Source organism: Physella acuta, unplaced genomic scaffold (assembly GCF_028476545.2).
Source record: "Physella acuta isolate Inbredline_101_S28 unplaced genomic scaffold, ASM2847654v3 ptg000579l, whole genome shotgun sequence".
Classification (NCBI taxonomy): Eukaryota; Metazoa; Mollusca; class Gastropoda; family Physidae; genus Physella; species Physella acuta.
In genome coordinates, this window is record NW_026732098.1 from 1,350,174 (window position 1) to 1,372,198 (window position 22,025).

Consider the following 22,025-nt stretch of genomic DNA (forward strand, 5'->3'; position numbering starts at 1 on the left):
AACTTTATCATGTCATCGATAAAACAGAACAACTTTATCATGTCATCGATAAAACAGAACAACTTTATCATGTCATCGATAAAACAGAACAACTTTATCATGTCATCGATAAAATTACTTTTGTAAGGACATATTGACCCAGGACATCTGAACTAGGACGTATTGACCCACGACATTTGACCCACAATTGTTTTTACCCTGACCTAGTTCATCCGGGTCAGCTGATTGTCCGGCTTTAATGTTGAACCACGGGATCCACACATTTGACAAATGACCAACTGGACATTTACAAAGGTCAACTTAGGTGATTAACATTTTGAAAAGTTTATTTTTTTAGCTTCAATTACACGAAACATCTACCACCAAACATTTACCAATTTACCGCCAAACGTGTACCAATTTACCAACAACAGTGTACCAATTTACCACCAAACGTGTACCAATTTACCACCAAACGTGTACCAATTTACCACCAAACGTGTACCAATTTACCACCAAACGTGTACCAATTTACCACCAAACGTGTACCAATTTACCACCAAACGTGTACCAATTTACCACCAAACGTGTACCAATTTACCAACAACAGTGTACCAATTTACCAACAACAGTGTACCAATTTACCACCAAACGTGTACCAATTTACCACCAAACGTGTACCAATTTACCACCAAACGTGTACCAATTTACCACCAAACGTGTACCAATTTACCAACAACAGTGTACCAATTTACCACCTAACGTGTACCAATTTACCACCAAACGTGTACCAATTTACCACCAAACGTGTACCAATTTACCACCAAACGTGTACCAATTTACCAACAACAGTGTACCAATTTACCACCTAACGTGTATCAATTTACCACCAAACGTGTACCAATTTACCACCAAACGTGTACCAATTTACCACCAAACGTGTACCAATTTACCACCAAACGTGTACCAATTTACCACCAAACGTGTACCAATTTACCACCATACATCTATCAAGGACATTCAGCATTTACTGTGGTGGAGTTTCTTGTCGTCAGGTCGAGGGCTGGTGTGTCGCGAGTTGGTGTGTGCCATGTCGATGAAAGACGAGCGAGTTTTGGACTCCAGGCTGTCGGCACCGGATGTGACGTTGGTGGACGGCGCCCAGCTCCGTGACTGCTTCCGGTTGGAGCGGGTCCAAGGGCAGGAGCGTCCGGAGAAAGCCAGATAGATCCAAGGGTTGGTGCAGCTGTTGAGTGAGGGCAGGAGCATTGATATAACGACGACAGGATCTGTGGAGTAGACAGGGTCAATGTCAGACAAGGTCACACAGTCATACAGTCATACAGTCATACAGTCATACAGTCATACAGTCATACAGTCATACAGTCATACAGTCATACAGTCATACAGTCATACAGTCATAGAGTCATACAGTCATACAGTCATACAGTCATACAGTCATACAGTCATACAGTCATACAGTCATACAGTCATACAGTCATACAGTCATACAGTCATACAGTCATACAGTCATACAGTCATACAGTCATACAGTCATACAGTCATACAGTCATACAGTTATACAGTCATACAGTCATACAGTCATACAGTCATACAGTCATACAGTCATACAGTCATACAGTCATACAGTCATACAGTCATACAGTTATACAGTCATACAGTCATACAGTCATACAGTCATACAGTCATACAGTCATACAGTCATACAGTCATACAGTCATACAGTCATACAGTCATACAGTTATACAGTCATACAGTCATGCAGTCATACAGTCATACAGTCATACAGTCATACAGTTTTACAGTCATACAGTCATACAGTCATACAGTCATACAGTCATACAGTCATACAGTCATACAGTCATACAGTCATACAGTCATACAGTCATACAGTCATACAGTCATACAGTCATACAATCATACAGTCATACAGTCATACAGTCATACAGTTATACAGTCATACAGTCATACAGTCATACAGTCATACAGTCATACAGTCATACAGTCATACAGTCATACAGTCATACAGTCATACAGTCATACAGTCATACAGTCATACAGTCAGACAGTCATACAGTCATACAGTCATACAGTCATACAGTCTTACAGTCTTACAGTCATACAGTCATACAGTCACACAGTCATACAGTCATACAGTCATACAGTCATACAATCATACAGCCATACAGTCATACAGTCATACAGTCACACAGTCATACAGTCATACAGTCATACAGTCATACAGTCATACAGTCACACAGTCATACAGTCACACAGTCATACAGTCATACAGTTATACAGTCATACAGTCATACAGTCATACAGTCATACAGTCATACAGTCATAAAGTCATACAGTCACACAGTTATACAGTCATACAGTCATACAGTCAAATAGTCATACAATCAAATAGTCATACAATCAAACAGTCATACAGTCATACAGTCATACAGTCATACAATCATACAGTCACACAATTATACAGTCATACAGTCATACAGTCATACAGTCATACAGTCATATAGTCATACAGTCATACAGTCACACAGTCATACAGTCACACAGTCATACAGTCATACAGTTATACAGTTATACAGTTATACAGTCATACAGTCATACAGTCACACAGTTATACAGTCATACAGTCATACAATCATACAGTCACACAGTCATACAGTCATACAGTCATAAAGTCATACAGTCATACAGTCATACAGTCATACAGTCATACAGTCACACAGTTACACAGTTATACAGTCATACAGTCATACAGTCATGCAGTCATACAGTCATACAGTCATACAGTCATGCAGTCATACAGTCATACAGTCATACAGTCATACAGTCATACAGTCATACAGTCACACAGTTACACAGTTATACAGTCATACAGTCATACAGTCATGCAGTCATACAGTCATACAGTCATACAGTCATACAGTCATACAGTAATACAGTCATACAGTCACACAGTCATACAGTCATACAGTCATACAATCATACAGTCACACAGTTATACAGTCATACAGTCATACAGTCATACAGTCATACAGTCATACAGTCATACAGTCATACAGTCATACAGTCAAATAGTCATACAGTTATACAGTCATACAGTCATAAAGACATAGTGCAGATCGTGGTCCTACTTAAAAGCCAACAAACAAATAAGTGGACTATAAAACGACATTTTTAAAGCTCAGACTCTACAGAGCTGACACAGAGCTAAGACATACAGAGCTAACACAGAGCTAAGACATACAGAGCTGACACAGAGCTAAGACATACAGAGCTAACACAGAGCTTAAACAGAGCTGGCTCATACAGACATCGTTGGAGGCAAAAGATTTTGTTTGGAGGCCAAGCAGCGAGCAGGTAGAGAGGACGAGGATTTGAACTCACGCTCAAAGTCCACGGCGGTGGTGTAGACAGTCAGGATGTTGCAGATGTAGAAGGGCGACAAGCAGAACAGGTAGCACAGGACTACAGACAAGGTCAGCTTGACCGTCTTCATCTTGGACTTGGACACGCCCCGCTGGTGACCACGTGGTTTCTTGTCGACAGATGATTGGTCCAGGCGGTCACGTGGTCCCAGAGAGCCGTTGGCGCCGTCCCTCTGAGGCCTAAACGACACCCTCATCCTGAACTCTTTGGCGCTCTTGTGGTGCCCGCATTGGCGGACAGAACTGTGGACGGTCATCATAAAGGGAGAGTTGGTCATTTACATAACAAATTGTAAGGGCATCATAAAGGGAGAGTTGGTCATTTACATAACAAATTGTAAGGGCATCATAAAGGGAGAGTTGGTCATTTACATAACAAATTGTAAGGGCATCATAAAGGGAGAGTTGGTAATTTACACAACAAATTGTAAGGGCATCATAAAGGGAGAATTGGTAATTTACACAACAAATTGTAAGGGCATCATAAAGGGAGAGTTGGTCATTTACACAACAAATTGTAAGGGCATCATAAAGGGAGAGTTGGTCATTTACACAACAAATTGTAAGGGCATCATAAAGGGAGAGTTGGTCATTTACACAACAAATTGTAAGGGCATCATAAAGGGAGAGTTGGTCATTTACACAACAAATTGTAAGGGCATCATAAAGGGAGAGTTGGTCATTTACACAACAAATTGTAAGGGCATCATAAAGGGAGAATTGGTAATTTACACAACAAATTGTAAGGGCATCATAAAGGGAGAGTTGGTAATTTACACAACAAATTGTAAGGGCATCATAAAGGGAGAGTTGGTCATTTACACAACAAATTGTAAGGGCATCATAAAGGGAGAGTTGGTCATTTACACAACAAATTGTAAGGGCATCATAAAGGGAGAGTTGGTATTTTACACAACAAATTGTAAGGGCATCATAAAGGGAGAGTTGGTCATTTACACAACAAATTGTAAGGGCATCATAAAGGGAGAGTTGGTAATTTACACAACAAATTGTAAGGGCATCATAAAGGGAGAGTTGGTCATTTACACAACAAATTGTAAGGGCATCATAAAGGGAGAGTTGGTCATTTACACACCAAATTGTAAGGGCATCACAAAGAGAGAGTTGGTAATTTACACAACAAATTGTAAGGGCATCATAAAGGGAGAGTTGGTCATTTACACAACAAATTGTAAGGGCATCATAAAGGGAGAGTTGGTAATTTACACAACAAATTGTAAGGGCATCATAAAGGGAGAGTTGGTAATTTACACAACAAATTGTAAGGGCATCATAAAGGGAGAGTTGGTCATTTACACACCAAATTGTAAGGGCATCATAAAGGGAGAGTTGGTAATTTACACAACAAATTGTAAGGGCATCATAAAGGGAGAGTTGGTAATTAACACAACAAATTGTAAGGGCATCATAAAGGGAGAGTTGGTCATTTACACAACAAATTGTAAGGGCATCATAAAGGGAGAGTTGGTCATTTACACAACAAATTGTAAGGGCATCATAAAGGGAGAGTTGGTCATTTACACAACAAATTGTAAGGGCATCATAAAGGGAGAGTTGGTAATTTACACAACAAATTGTAAGGGCATCATAAAGGGAGAATTGGTAATTTACACAACAAATTGTAAGGGCATCATAAAGGGAGAGTTGGTCATTTACACAACAAATTGTAAGGGCATCATAAAGGGAGAATTGGTAATTTACACAACAAATTGTAAGGGCATCATAAAGGGAGAGTTGGTCATTTACACAACAAATTGTAAGGGCATCATAAAGGGAGAGTTGGTCATTTACACAACAAATTGTAAGGGCATCATAAAGGGAGAGTTGGTCATTTACACAACAAATTGTAAGGGCATCATAAAGGGAGAGTTGGTCATTTACACAACAAATTGTAAGGGCATCATAAAGGGAGAATTGGTAATTTACACAACAAATTGTAAGGGCATCATAAAGGGAGAGTTGGTAATTTACACAACAAATTGTAAGGGCATCATAAAGGGAGAGTTGGTCATTTACACAACAAATTGTAAGGGCATCATAAAGGGAGAGTTGGTCATTTACACAACAAATTGTAAGGGCATCATAAAGGGAGAGTTGGTATTTTACACAACAAATTGTAAGGGCATCATAAAGGGAGAGTTGGTCATTTACACAACAAATTGTAAGGGCATCATAAAGGGAGAGTTGGTAATTTACACAACAAATTGTAAGGGCATCATAAAGGGAGAGTTGGTCATTTACACAACAAATTGTAAGGGCATCATAAAGGGAGAGTTGGTCATTTACACACCAAATTGTAAGGGCATCACAAAGAGAGAGTTGGTAATTTACACAACAAATTGTAAGGGCATCATAAAGGGAGAGTTGGTCATTTACACAACAAATTGTAAGGGCATCATAAAGGGAGAGTTGGTAATTTACACAACAAATTGTAAGGGCATCATAAAGGGAGAGTTGGTAATTTACACAACAAATTGTAAGGGCATCATAAAGGGAGAGTTGGTCATTTACACACCAAATTGTAAGGGCATCATAAAGGGAGAGTTGGTAATTTACACAACAAATTGTAAGGGCATCATAAAGGGAGAGTTGGTAATTAACACAACAAATTGTAAGGGCATCATAAAGGGAGAGTTGGTCATTTACACAACAAATTGTAAGGGCATCATAAAGGGAGAGTTGGTCATTTACACAACAAATTGTAAGGGCATCATAAAGGGAGAGTTGGTAATTTACACAACAAATTGTAAGGGCATCATAAAGGGAGAGTTGGTCATTTACACACCAAATTGTAAGGGCATCATAAAGGGAGAGTTGGTCATTTACACAACAAATTGTAAGGGCATCATAAAGGGAGAGTTGGTCATTTACACAACAAATTGTAAGGGCATCATAAAGGGAGAGTTGGTCATTTACACAACAAATTGTAAGGGCATCATAAAGGGAGGGTTGGTCATTTACACAACAAATTGTAAGGGCATCATAAAGGGAGAGTTGGTCATTTACACAACAAATTGTAAGGGCATCATAAAGGGAGAGTTAGTAATTTACACAACAAATTGTAAGGGCATCATAAAGGGAGAATTGGTAATTTACACAACAAATTGTAAGGGCATCATAAAGGGAGAGTTGGTCATTTACACAACAAATTGTAAGGGCATCATAAAGGGAGAATTGGTAATTTACACAACAAATTGTAAGGGCATCATAAAGGGAGAGTTGGTCATTTACACAACAAATTGTAAGGGCATCATAAAGGGAGAATTGGTAATTTACACAACAAATTGTAAGGGCATCATAAAGGGAGAGTTGGTAATTTACACAACAAATTGTAAGGGCATCATAAAGGGATAGTTGGTCATTTACACAACAAATTGTAAGGGCATCATAAAGGGAGAGTTGGTAATTTACACAACAAATTGTAAGGGCATCATAAAGGGAGAGTTGGTATTTTACACAACAAATTGTAAGGGCATCATAAAGGGAGAGTTGGTCATTTACACAACAAATTGTAAGGGCATCATAAAGGGAGAGTTGGTAATTTACACAACAAATTGTAAGGGCATCATAAAGGGAGAGTTGGTCATTTACACAACAAATTGTAAGGGCATCATAAAGGGAGAGTTGGTCATTTACACACCAAATTGTAAGGGCATCATAAAGGGAGAGTTGGTAATTTACACAACAAATTGTAAGGGCATCATAAAGGGAGAGTTGGTAATTTACACAACAAATTGTAAGGGCATCATAAAGGGAGAGTTGGTCATTTACACAACAAATTGTAAGGGCATCATAAAGGGAGAGTTGGTCATTTACACAACAAATTGTAAGGGCAACATAAAGGGAGAGTTGGTAATTTACACAACAAATTGTAAGGGCATCATAAAGGGAGAGTTGGTCATTTACACAACAAATTGTAAGGGCATCATAAAGGGAGAGTTGGTATTTTACACAACAAATTGTAAGGGCATCATAAAGGGAGAGTTGGTCATTTACACAACAAATTGTAAGGGCATCATAAAGGGAGAGTTGGTAATTTACACAACAAATTGTAAGGGCATCATAAAGGGAGAGTTGGTCATTTACACAACAAATTGTAAGGGCATCATAAAGGGAGAGTTGGTCATTTACACACCAAATTGTAAGGGCATCATAAAGGGAGAGTTGGTAATTTACACAACAAATTGTAAGGGCATCATAAAGGGAGAGGTGGTAATTAACACAACAAATTGTAAGGGCATCATAAAGGGAGAGTTGGTCATTTACACAACAAATTGTAAGGGCATCATAAAGGGAGAGTTGGTCATTTACACAACAAATTGTAAGGGCATCATTAAGGGAGAGTTGGTAATTTACACAACAAATTGTAAGGGCATCATAAAGGGAGAGTTGGTAATTTACACAACTAATTGTAAGGGCATCATAAAGGGAGAGTTGGTAATTTACACAACAAATTGTAAGGGCATCATAAAGGGAGAGTTGGTAATTTACACAACAAATTGTAAGGGCATCATAAAGGGATGGTTGGTCATTTACACACATCTATTTACCTGTAAGAATCTATTTACAGTAAGAATCTATTTATATGTAAGAATCAATTTACCTGTAAGAATCTATTTACCTGTAAAAATCTATTTACCTGTTATAATCTATTACCTGTATGAATCTTTTTACATGTATGAATCTATTTACCTGTAAGAATCTATTTACCTGTATGAATCTATTTAAATGTATGAATCTATTTACCTGTATGAATCTATTTAAATGTATGAATCTATTTACCTGTATGAAGCTGTTTCCTTCGAGCCAACACTGAGCCAGACCACGTGACAGATCTTGCCGTAGCAGAAGGCCAGCAGAAGAGAAGGTATGACGTAGACAGAGAGAAACATCCAGGTGACGTAGGCTGTCAATGACGTCTCAGACATGGTCTCCTGACACAGGTACCAGCCAGAATAATTTCCTGCAACATGGTATGATGATCAGTCACATCACTTGCTGGTCAGTCACATCACTTGCTGGTCAGTCAAATGTGTTGGTCAGTCAATCTTTTGTTGGTCAGTCACATCACTTGCTGGTCAGTAAAATGTGTTGGTCAGTCAATCTTTTGTTAGTCAGTTACATCTTTTGTTGGTCAGACGCGTCTTGTTGGTCAGTCAAATCGCTTGTTGGTCAGTCACATCTTTTGTTGGTCAGTCGTGTCAGGTAACGGTCAGTTATGGGATGTGTTGGTCAGCAATGTAGCTAGACCTACCTTCTGTCTCCAGCTGTAGCTAGACCTACCTTCTGTCAATAGCTGTAGCTAGACCTACCTTCTGTCTCTAGCTGTAGCTAGACCTACATTCTGTCTCTAGCTGTAGCTAGACCTACCTTCTCTAGCTGCAGCTAGACCTACCTTCACTAGCTGTAGCTAGACCTACCTTCTGTCTCTAGCTGTAGCTAGACCTACCTTCTGTCTCTAGCTGTAGCTAGACCTACCTTCTGTCTCTAGCTGTAGCTAGACCTACCTTCTGTCAATAGCTGTAGCTAGACCTACCTTCTGTCTCTAGCTGTAGCTAGACCTACCTTCTGTCTCTATCTGTAGCTAGACCTACCTTCTGTCTCTAGCTGTAGCTAGACCTACCCTCTGTCTCTATCTGTAGCTAGACCTACCTTCTGTCTCTAGCTGTAGCTAGACCTACCTTCTGTCTCTAGCTGTAGCTAGACCTACCTTCTGTCTCTAGCTGTAGCTAGACCTACCTTCTATCTCTATCTGTAGCTAGACCTACCTTCTGTCTCTAGCTGTAGCTAGACCTACCTTCTGTCTCTAGCTGTAGCTAGACCTACCTTCTGTCTCTAGCTGTAGCTAGACCTACCTTCTCTAGCTGTAGCTAGACCTACCTTCTCTAGCTGTAGCAAGACCTACCTTCTCTAGCTGTAGCTAGACCTACCTTCTGTCTCTAGCTTTAACTGAAACAAGAAGAGCTGTGGGATAGCAAAGAGCAGTGAGAGGAGCCAGGCTAGTGCGATCATGAGGTGAACACGTTTGGGCGTCATGATCTGACTGGTCAGTGGGTGACAGATGGACAGGTACCGGTCAATGGCCGTCATCACCAGCACATAGGAGGAGGCGAAAAACGCAATCACCTGGGGACAGAACCATTTTTTACAGTTGCACGATACTCTATACACGATACTCTTTACACGATACTATATACACGTTACTCTATACACGATACTCTCTACACGTTACTCTATACACGATACTATATACACGTTACTCTATACACGATATTCTCTACACGATACTCTCTACACGATATTCTATACACGATACTATATACACGTTACTCTATACACGATACTCTCTACATGATATTGTCAACTCCTTTTGTTAAAACGATACTGTGTACTTCCTTATCTGACTCTCTACACCACTGTCTATACGAACTACATACATGACACTGTGTGCACCATCATAATATTGTCTCGCGATGCTTGCTACACGATACTGTCTTACGATACTGTTTACACGATACAGTCTACGCGATACTGTATTCGAGCTTTAGTGCAACTTACCTGCGAATATTTGACCAGTTTACACAGAAAGTCATTGCCCCGGAAGTCTCCGGTGATCTCCTCAATGAGGTGGGTCATGGTGTTTGAGATGGCCACAAAGATGTCCGTCACTGCCAAGTGAGCGATGAACCACTGCATACGGGACAACTTCTGTCTGCGCAGTTTGAGAACCAGTAGGACAACCCCGTTCCCAAACAGCGCCATATACAGAATCAAGGCCTGTCCAAGACAATCAAAAGTTTACAAGTGTGCAAACAATCTTTAGATACAATCTTTAAAACAATCTTTAAAACAATCTTTAAAACATCTTTAAATATAATCTTTAGATACAATCTTTAAAACAATCTTTAAAACAATCTTTAAAACATCTTTAAATATAATCTTTTGATACAATCTTCAGATACAATCTTTAAAACAATATTTTAAACGTCTTTAAATACAATATTTAGATTCAATCTTCGGATACAATCTTTAAATCAATCTTTAATAAACCGGGAGTGATCTCCCCTAAACTTTCTCGAATATTCTTATACGAGAAAAATGGCCCGTTGAGGAAGGGTACAACGGGCGCTAGGCTGATAGTGCTGTCTCTTTTCTCTAAACTAAAACCAACCCCCCCCACACACACCACCCCACCCCCCCACCCCCACCCCCACACACCCCCCCCCCCCACACACACCGCCCCCCACCCCCACCCCCCCCACCCCACCCCCCAAAAAAACATGTCTACCGTCCCATTCAACGAAATATAATTATATACTTTTTCCAGTGTCCGCCTCCCTTCCCGAAAATTCTACCCCCGCCCCCGAAAATTTCAATTACCCCCACCCCTCTCCGGGGAGGAAAAAGTCTGAAAGAAACACTGGTGTCGCGCTTAGCCACTACCCGAAGAATTGCATTAAAGAAATTGCAAGAAAACCACTTTTTAGATTAGACACATTAATTAGGCGGTAATTTTATTATAGAGTGTCGATGAGGAAACCACCGCCCCACCCCCCCCCCCCCCCCCACTCACACCTCCCCCCCCCATTCCCCACCTCCCACCCCCCCCCCCCCAACTCCCAAAAAAAACATGTCTACCGTCCCATTCAACGAAATATAATTATATACTTTTTCCAGTGTCTAACCCCGCCCCCGAAAATTTCAATTACCCCCACCCCTCTCCGGGGAGGAAAAAGTCTGAAAGAAACACTGGTGTCGCGCTTAGCCACTACCCGAAGAATTGCATTAAAGAAATTGCAAGAAAACCACTTTTTAGATTAGACACATTAATTAGGCGGTAATTTTATTATAGAGTATCGATGAAGAAATTTCTTTTGAGTTGGGGAGGGGGGGGGGGGCTCAGACGTTCTTACGCGGGGGTTGGAGCTTCGCCCCTACACGAAGAACTGTATGCAAGAAACTCTTCACGCAAACCATTAAGATTAGACAACATTTCCTTTTTATTCAATGTTAACGCGAAAATCAATGACGTCATATAACTGTGAGCACTCTCTGGGTTTGAGATTATTTTCTACTCTATGCTAAATGTGTCGACGTCATACTTCGTCTTTCGTTTCACTGTGAGAGTTTTTAAATTGCTTGTGTTTTCTCTAGAGCGTTCTTGTCAGATAGAATTTTTGCTTATGTTTTCTCTAGAGCGTTCTTGTCAGACAGAGCGTTCTTGTCAGACAGATAGATAGATAGATACACAGACAGCGAAACTATTAGTATAGATAAAATAACAGGGGATGGGAACTCGGGCTATAGACATGATTTTTAATCCATTTTAAATACTTAAAGTTTTAAAAATAGAATAAAATCTCGTAGACAAATTAATTGCACACCAAGTGAACGCCGAATTGAAAAGCGCATAATAGTACGCAATATTATTAGTACTTCTAAAATTTCCATTAGTTTTTTGAGAAATCGAAAGTAGCGTAAATTACTACTTCCAGTCAACGGGAATTACTCAAACTTTAAAAGAAGGTAGAGAATTAGATCTTTTACTTACATGTGAAATTTCATGTATCTATCTGAAATAGTACTCAAGTTATAGGCTTTTGAAAAATTTAAAGTAGGAAAAGTACCACTTCCGGTTATCGGAAATCGCTCAAAAATTGATACGGATCTACGATTGTGATAAAATACTTATATATGAAATTTCATCAACCTAGCTGTAACGGTACTCAAGTAATCGTGTTTACACACGGACACACACACACACACAGACATACGGACAAGATTGCAAAATTATGTTTTTCCGTATCAGTGAGATGTAAAACGTCGAGATTTGTAAAAATCTCGATTTTTTTTTTTGCACGATTACAATACTTTCTCTATACTTCGTATATACGAGAAAGTAAAAAAATCTGTAAATAAAATCTTTCGGTACAAGTGGCTACATGTCCATGGGACAAGATGCTACATGTCTGTGGGACAAGTTGCTACATGTATGTGGAACAAGTTGCTACATGTCTGTGGGACAAGTTGTGGAACAAGTTGCTACATGTATGTGGAACAAGTTGCTACATGTCTGTGGGACGAGTTGCTACATGTCTTTGGGACAAGTTGTGGAACAAGGTGCTGCATGTCTGTGGGACAAGTTGCTACATGTATGTGGAACAAGTTGCTACATGTATGTGGGACAAGTTGCTACATGTCTGTGGGACAAGTTACTACATGTCTGTGGGACAAGTTGCTACATGTCTGTGGGACAAGTTGTGGAACAAGTTGCTACATGTCTGTGGGACAAGTTGCTACATGTCTGTGGGACAAGTTGCTACATGTCTTTGGGACAAGTTGTGGAACAAGTTGCTGCATGTCTGTGGGACAAGTTGTGGAACAAGTTGCTGCATGTCTGTGGGACAAGTTGCTACATGTCTGTGGGACAAGTTGCTACATGTCTGTGGGACAAGTTGCTACATGTATGTGGAACAAGTTGCTACATGTCTGTGGGACAAGTTGCTACATGTCTGTGGGACAAGTTGCTACATGTCTGTGGGACAAGTTGCTACATGTCTGTGGGACAAGTTGTGGGACAAGTTGCTACATGTCTGTGGGACAAGTTGCTACATGTCTGTGGGACAAGTTGCTACATGTCTGTGGGACAAGTTGTGGGACAAGTTGCTACATGTCTGTGGGACAAGTTGCTACATGTCTGTGGGACAAGTTGTGGGACAAGTTGCTGCATGTCTGTGGGACAAGTTGTGGGACAAGTTGCTGCATGTCTGTGGGACAAGTTGTGGGACAAGTTGCTGCATGTCTGTGGGACAAGTTGTGGGACAAGTTGCTGCATGTCTGTGGGACAAGATGCTACATGTCTGTGGGACAAGTTGTGGGACAAGTTGCTACATGTCTGTGGGACAAGTTGTGGGACAAGTTGCTACATGTCTGTGGGACAAGTTGCTACATGTCTGTGGGACAAGTTGCTACATGTCTGTGGGACAAGTTGCTACATGTCTGTGGGACAAGTTGCTACATGTCTTTGGGACAAGTTGTGGGACAAGTTGCTACATGTCTGTGGGACAAGTTGCTACATGTCTGTGGGACAAGTTGCTACATGTCTGTGGGACAAGTTGTGGGACAAGTTGCTACATGTCTGTGGGACAAGTTGCTACATGTCTGTGGGACAAGTTGTGGGACAAGTTGCTGCATGTCTGTGGGACAAGTTGTGGGACAAGTTGCTGCATGTCTGTGGGACAAGTTGTGGGACAAGTTGCTGCATGTCTGTGGGACAAGTTGTGGGACAAGTTGCTGCATGTCTGTGGGACAAGATGCTACATGTCTGTGGGACAGTTTGTGGGACAAGTTGCTACATGTCTGTGGGACAAGTTGTGGGACAAGTTGCTGCATGTCTGTGGGACAAGTTGCTACATGTATGTGGGACAAGTTGCTACATGTTTGTGGGACAAGATGCTACATGTATGTGGGACAAGTTGTGGGACAAGTTGTGGGACAAGTTGTGGGACAAGTTGCTACATGTCTGTGGGACAAGTTGCTACATGTCTGTGGGACAAGTTGCTACATGTCTGTGGGACAAGTTGCTGCATGTCTGTGGGACAAGATGCTACATGTATGTGGGACAAGTTGTGGGACAAGTTGCTACATGTCTGTGGGACAAGTTGTGGGACAAGTTGCTGCATGTCTGTGGGACAAGTTGTGGGACAAGTTGCTGCATGTCTGTGAGACAAGATGCTACATGTATGTGGGACAAGTTGTGGGACAAGTTGCTACATGTATGTGGGACAAGTTGTGGGACAAGTTGCTGCATGTCTGTGGGACAAGTTGTGGGACAAGTTGCTGCATGTCTGTGGGACAAGATGCTACATGTATGTGGGACAAGTTGTGGGACAAGTCGCTACATGTCTGTGAGACAAGTTGCTACATGTCTGTGGGACAAGATGCTACATGTCTTTGGGACAAGTTGTGGGACAAGTTGCTGCATGTCTGTGAGACAAGTTGCTACATGTCTGTGGGACAAGATGCTACATGTATGTGGGACAAGTTGTGGGACAAGTTGCTGCATGTCTGTGGGACAAGTTGCTACATGTATGTGGAACAAGTTGCTGCATGTCTGTGAGACAAGTTGCTACATGTCTGTGGGACAAGATGCTACATGTATGTGGGACAAGTTGTGGGACAAGTTGCTACATGTCTGTGGCAAAAGTTGTGGGACAAGTTGCTACATGTCTGTGGGACAAGTTGCTACATGTCAGTGGGACAAGTTGTGGAACAAGTTGCTGCATGTCTGTGGGACAGGTCGCTACATGTCTGTGGGACAAGATACTACATGTATGTGGGACAAGTTGTGGGACAAGTTGCTACATGTCTGTGGGACAAGTTGTGGGACAAGTTGCTGCATGTCTGTGGGACAAGTTGCTACATGTCTGTGAGACAAGTTGCTACATGTCTGTGGGACAAGATGCTACATGTATGTGGGACAAGTTGTGGGACAAGTTGCTACATGTCTGTGGCACAAGTTGTGGGACAAGTTGCTACATGTCTGTGGGACAAGTTGCTACATGTCTGTGGGACAAGATGCTACATGTATGTGGGACAAGTTGTGGGACAAGTTGCTACATGTCTGTGGGACAAGTTGTGGGACAAGTTGCTACATGTCTTTGGGACAAGTTGCTACATGTCTGTGGGACAAGATGCTACATGTATGTGGGACAAGTTGTGGGACAAGTTGTGGGACAAGTTGCTACATGTCTGTGGGACAAGATGCTACATGTATGTGGGACAAGTTGTGGGACAAGTTGCTACATGTCTGTGGGACAAGTTGTGGGACAAGTTGCTACATGTCTGTGGGACAAGTTTCTACATTTCTGTGGGACAAGTTGCTACATGTCTGTGGGACAAGTTGCTACATGTATGTGGAACAAGTTGCTACATGTCTGTGGGACAAGTTGTGGGACTAGTTGCTACATGTCTGTGGGATAAGTTGTGGGACTAGTTGCTACATGTCTGAGGGACAAGTTGCTACATGTCTGTGGAACAAGTTGCTGCATGTCTGTGGGACAAGTTGCTACATGTCTGTGGGACAAGTTGTGGGACAAGTTGCTACATGTCTGAGGGACAAGTTGCTACATGTCTGTGGGATAAGTTGTGGGACTAGTTGCTACATGTCTGTGGGAAAAGTTGCTACATGTCTGTGGGACAAGTTGCTACATGTCTGTGGGACAAGTTGTGGGACAAGTTGCTACATGTCTGTGGAACAAGTTGCTGGCTGTCTTGGGACAAGTTGCTACGTCTGTGGGACAAGTTGCTTCATGTCTGTGGGACAAGTTGCTACATGTATGTGGAACAAGTTGCTACATGTATGTGGAACAAGTTGCTACATGTCTGTGGGACAAGTTGTGGGACTAGTTTTTGCATGTCTGTGGGGCAAGTTGCTACATGTCTGTGGGACAAGTTGCTACATGTCTGTGGGAGAAGTTGCTACATTTCTGTGGGACAAGTTGCTACATTTCTGTGGGACAAGTTGCTACATGTCTGTGGAACAAGTTGCTACAAGTTGTTGGACAAGATGTGGGACAAGTTGCTACATGTCTGTGGAACAGGTTGCTACATGTCTGTGGGACAAGTTGTGGGACAAGTTGCTACATGTCTGTGGAACAAGTTGCTGCATGTCTTGGGACAAGTTGCTACATGTCTGTGGGACAAGTTGCTACATGTCTGTGGGACAAGTTGCTTAATGTCCTGTGGGACAAGTTGTGGAACAAGTTGCTACATGTCTGAGGGACAAGTTGCTACATGTCTGTGGAACAAGTTGTGGAACAAGTTGTGGGACAAGTTGTGGGACAAGTTGCTACATGTATGTGGGACAATTACCTGCATGTCTTGGGACAAGTTGCTACATGTCTGTGGGACAATTAGCTGCATGTCTTGGGACAAGTTTTGGGACAGGTTGCTACATGTCTGTCGAACAAGTTGCTACATGTCTGTGGGACAATTTGCTGCATGTCTTCGGGACAAGTAGCTGCAAGTCTGTGGGACAAGTTGTGGGACAAGTTGCTGCATGTCTGTGGGACAAGTTGTGGAACAAATTGCTGCATGTCTGTGGAACAAGTTGCTGCATGTTTGTGGGACCAGTTGCTGCATGTCTTGGGACAAGTTGCTACATGTCTGTGGGACAAGTTGCTGCATGTCTGTGGGACAAGTTGTGGGACAATTTGCTGCATGTCTGTGGGACAAGTTGTGGAACAAGTTGCTGCATGTCTGTGGGACAAGTTGCTACATGTCTGTGGAACAAGTTGCTGCATGTTTGTGGGACCAGTTGTTGCATGTCTTGGGACAAGTTGCTACATGTCTGTGGGACAAGTTGCTACATGTCTGTGGGACAAGTTCTGGGACAAGTTGCTTCATGTCTGTGGGACAAGTTGTGGGACAAGTTGCTGCATGTCTGTGGGACAAGTTGCTACATGTCTGTGGAACAAGTTGCTGCATGATTGTGGGACCAGTTGCTGCATGTCTTGGGACAAGTTGTGGGACAAGTTGCTACATGTCTGTGGGACAAGTTACTGCATGTCTTGGGACAAGTTGCTACATGTCTGTGGGACAATTTGCTGCATGTCTTGGTACAAGTTGTGGGACAAGTTGCTACATGTCTGTGGGACAAGTTGTGGGACAAGTTGTGGGACAAGTTGTGGGACAAGTTGCTGCATGTCTGTGGGACAAGTTGTGGGACAATTTGCTGCATGTCTTGGGACAAGTTGCTACATGTCTTCGGGACAAGTAGCTGCATGTCTGTGGGACAAGTCTTGGGACATGTTGCTGCATGTCTGTGGAACAAGTTGCTGCATGTTTGTGGGACCAGTTGCTGCATGTCTTGGGACAAGTTGTGGGACAAGTTGCTACATGTCTGTGGGACAAGTTGCTACATGCATGTGGGACAAGTTGCTACATGTATGTGGGACAAGTTGCTACATGTCTGTGGGATAAGTTGTGGGACTAGTTGCTACATGTCTGTGGGACAAGTTGCTACATGTCTGTTGGACAAGTTGCTGCATGTCTGTGGAACAGGTTGCTACATGTTTGTGGAACAAATTGCTACATGTCTGTGGGACAAGTTGCTACATGTCTGTGGGACAAGTTGCTACATGTCTGTGGCACAAGTTGCTACATGTCTGTGGCACAAGTTGCTACATGTCTGTGGCACAAGTTGCTACATGTCTGTGGGACAAGTTGCTACATGTCTGTGGGACAAGTTGCTACATGTCTGTGGGAGACGTTGCTACATTTCTGTGGGACAAGTTGCTACATTTCTGTGGGACAAGTTGCTACATGTCTGTGGGAGACGTTGCTACATTTCTGTGGGACAAGTTGCTACATTTCTGTGGGACAAGTTGCTACATGTCTGTGGAACAAGTTGCTGCATGTCTTGGGACAAGTTGCTACATGTATGTGGGACAAGTTGCTACATGTCTGTGGGATAAGTTGTGGGACTAGTTGCTACATGTCTGTGGGACAAGTTGCTACATGTCTGTTGGACAAGTTGCTGCATGTCTGTGGAACAGGTTGCTACATGTTTGTGGAACAAATTGCTACATGTCTGTGGGACAAGTTGCTACATGTCTGTGGGACAAGTTGCTACATGTCTGTGGAACAAGTTGCTACATGTCTGTGGGACAAGTTGCTACATGTCTGTGGGATAAGTTGTGGGACTAGTTGCTACATGTCTGTGGAACAAGTTGCTACATGTCTGTGGGACAAGTTGCTACATGTCTGTGGGACAAGTTGCTACATGTCTGTGGGATAAGTTGTGGGACTAGTTGCTACATGTGCTGTGGAACAAGTTGCTACATGTCTGTGGAACAAGTTGCTACATGTCTGTGGGACAAGTTGCTACATGTCTGTGGGATAAGTTGTGGGACTAGTTGCTACATGTCTGTGGAACAAGTTGCTACATGTCTGTGGGACAAGTTGCTACATGTCTGTGGGACAAGTTGCTACATGTCTGTGGGATAAGTTGTGGGACTAGTTGCTACATGTCTCTGGAACAAGTTGCTACATGTCTGTGGGACAAGTTGCTACATGTCTGTGGGACAAGTTGCTGCATGTCTGTGGAACAGGTTGCTACATGTTTGTGGAACAAATTGCTACATGTCTGTGGGACAAGTTGCTACATGTCTGTGGAACAAGTTACTACATGTCTTTGGGACAAGTTGCTACATGTCTGTGGGACAAGTTGTGGGACAAGTTGCTACATGTCTGTGGGACAAGTTGTGGGACAAGTTGCTACATGTCTGTGGGACAAGTTGCTACATGTCTGTGGGACAAGTTGCTACATGTCTTTGGGACAAGTTGTGGAAAAAGTTGCTACATGTCTGTTGGACAAGTTGCTACATGTCTGTGGGACAAGTTGCTACATGTCTGTGGGACAAGATGCTACATGTCTGTGGGACAAGTTGCTACATGTCTGTGGGACAAGTTGTGGAAAAAGTTGCTACATGTCTGTTGGACAAGTTGCTACATGTCTTTGGGACAAGTTGCTACATGTCTTTGGGACAAGTTGCTACATGTCTTTGGGACAAGTTGCTACACGTCTGTGGGACAAGTTGCTACACGTCTGTGGGACAAGTTGCTACATGTCCTTGGGACAAGTTGTGGAAAAAGTTGCTGCATGTTTGTGGGACAAGTTGCTACATGTCTGTGGGACAAGTTGTGGAAAAAGTTGCTACATGTCTGTTGGACAAGTTGCTACATGTCTGTGGGACAAGTTGCTACATGTCTGTGGGACAAGTTGCTACATGTCTGTGGGACAAGTTGCTACATGTTTGTGGAACAAATTGCTACATGTCAGTGGGACAAGTTGCTACATGTCTGTGGGACAAGTTGCTACATGTATGTGGGACAAGTTGTGGGACAAGTTGCTACATGTCTGTGGTACAAGTTGCTACATGTCTGTGGGACAAGTTGTGAGACAAGTTGCTACATGTCTGTGGGACAAGTTGTGGGACAAGTTGCTACATGTCTGTGGGACAAGTTGCTACATGTCTTTGGGACAAGTTGCTACATGTCTTTGGGACAAGTTACTACATGTCTGTGGGACAAGTTGCTACATGTCTTTGGGACAAGTTGTGGAACAAGTTGCTGCATGTCTGTGGGACAAGTTGTGAGACAAGTTGCTACATGTCTGTGGGACAAGTTGCTACATGTCTGTGGGACAAGTTGTGAGACAAGTTGCTACATGTCTGTGGGACAAGTTGTGGGACAAGTTGCTACATGTCTGTGGGACAAGTTGTGGGACAAGTTGCTACATGTCTGTGGGACAAGTTGCTACATGTCTGTGGGACAAGTTGCTACATGTCTGTGGGACAAGTTGCTACATGTCTGTGGGACAAGTTGTGGGACAAGTTGCTGCATGTCTGTGAGACAAGTTGCTACATGTCTGTGGGACAAGTTGTGGGACAAGTTGCTACATGTCTGTGGGACAAGTTGCTACATGTCTGTGGGACAAGTTGCTACATGTCTGTGGGACAAGTTGCTACATGTCTGTGGGACAAGTTGTGGAACAAGTTGCTGCATGTCTGTGGGACAAGTTGCTACATGTCTGTGGGACAAGTTGTGGGACAAGTTGCTACATGTCTGTGGGACAAGTTGCTACATGTCTTTGGGACAAGTTACTACATGTCTGTGGGACAAGTTGCTACATGTCTTTGGGACAAGTTGTGGAACAAGTTGCTGCATGTCTGTGGGACAAGTTGCTACATGTCTGTGGGACAAGTTGCTACATGTCTTTGGGACAAGTTGTGGAACAAGTTGCTGCATGTCTGTGGGACAAGTTGCTACATGTCTGTGGGACAAGTTGCTACATGTCTGTGGGACAAGTTGCTACATGTATGTGGGACAAGTTGTGGGACAAGTTGCTACATGTCTGTGGGACAAGTTGCTACATGTCTTTGGGACAAGTTGTGGAACAAGTTGCTGCATGTCTGTGGGACAAGTTACTACATGTCTGTGGGACAAGTTGCTACATGTCTGTGGGACAAGTTGTGAGACAAGTTGCTACATGTCTGTGGGACAAGTTGCTACATGTCTGTGGGACAAGTTGTGGAACAAGTTGCTGCATGTCTGTGGGACAAGTTGCTACATGTCTGTGGGACAAGTTGCTACATGTCTTTGGGACAAGTTGTGGAACAAGTTGCTGCATGTCTGTGGGACAAGTTGCTACATGTCTGTGGGACAAGTTGCTACATGTCTGTGGGACAAGTTGCTACATGTATGTGGGACAAGTTGTGGGACAAGTTGCTACATGTCTGTGGGACAAGTTGTGAGACAAGTTGCTACATGTCTGTGGGACAAGTTGTGGGACAAGTTGCTACATGTCTTTGGGACAAGTTACTACATGTCTGTGGGACAAGTTGCTACATGTCTTTGGGACAAGTTGTGGAACAAGTTGCTGCATGTCTGTGGGACAAGTTGCTACATGTCTGTGGGACAAGTTGCTACATGTCTTTGGGACAAGTTGTGGAACAAGTTGCTGCATGTCTGTGGGACAAGTTGCTACATGTCTGTGGGACAAGTTGCTACATGTCTGTGGGACAAGTTGCTACATGTCTGTGGGACAAGTTGCTACATGTCTTTGGGACAAGTTTTGGGACAAGTTGCTGCATGTCTGTGGGACAAGTTGTGGGACAAGTTGCTACATGTCTGTGGGACAAGTTGCTACATGTATGTGGGACAAGTTGTGGGACAAGTTGCTACATGTCTGTGGGACAAGTTGCTACATGTCTTTGGGACAAGTTGTGGAACAAGTTGCTGCATGTCTGTGGGACAAGTTGCTACATGTCTGTGGGACAAGTTGTGGGACAAGTTGCTACATGTCTGTGGGACAAGTTGCTACATGTCTGTGGGACAAGTTGTGGAACAAGTTGCTGCATGTCTGTGGGACAAGTTGCTTCATGTCTGTGGGACAAGTTGCTACATGTCTGTGGGACAAGTTGCTACATGTCTGTGGGACAAGTTGCTACATGTCTTTGGGACAAGTTGTGGAACAAGTTGCTACATGTCTGTGGGACAAGTTGCTACATGTCTGTGGGACAAGTTGTGGAACAAGTTGCTGCATGTCTGTGGGACAAGTTGCTTCATGTCTGTGGGACAAGTTGCTACATGTCTGTGGGACAAGTTGCTACATGTCTGTGGGACAAGTTGCTACATGTCTGTGGGACAAGTTGTGGGACAAGTTGCTACATGTCTGTGGGACAAGTTGCTACATGTCTTTGGGACAAGTTGTGGAACAAGTTGCTGCATGTTTGTGGGACAAGTTGCTACATGTCTGTGGGACAAGTTACTATAGTATTTTATGAAATAATCTGGGAGCTGTAAAACACTCCAAACACACACATATTCATTTCCGAAAGGCCGACACCAAAAGTTCCATTGGACATAAGGCAACAGGCAGACACGCAAAAGGCAGACAAACATTATAAATAGGAACCGGAAAGTGCAATAGAGGAGACGTTGCTATGGAGGGAGAGTTGGTCATTTACACAAGTCGTAGTGACGTCACTAAGTACA

The 22,025-nt window shown here is 42.8% G+C and overlaps 1 protein-coding gene across 2 annotated transcripts in view; it reads right to left on the reverse strand.

Moving 5' to 3' along the window:
- Positions 1-875: 875 nt before the first annotated feature.
- Positions 876-22,025, reverse strand: part of LOC131946974 (octopressin receptor) — a 38,319-nt gene continuing 17,169 nt past the window's right edge. For both annotated transcript variants that reach the window (XM_059308038.1, XM_059308037.1), the window contains 5 exons: positions 10,023-10,241; positions 9,395-9,590; positions 8,247-8,427; positions 3,403-3,686; positions 876-1,268 (listed from right to left, as the gene is read on the reverse strand). In XM_059308038.1, coding sequence (XP_059164021.1) covers positions 1,000-1,268; positions 3,403-3,686; positions 8,247-8,427; positions 9,395-9,590; positions 10,023-10,241 — 1,149 coding nt within the window. In that variant the 3' untranslated portion in view covers positions 876-999. The remainder of the gene's footprint in view (positions 1,269-3,402; positions 3,687-8,246; positions 8,428-9,394; positions 9,591-10,022; positions 10,242-22,025) is intronic.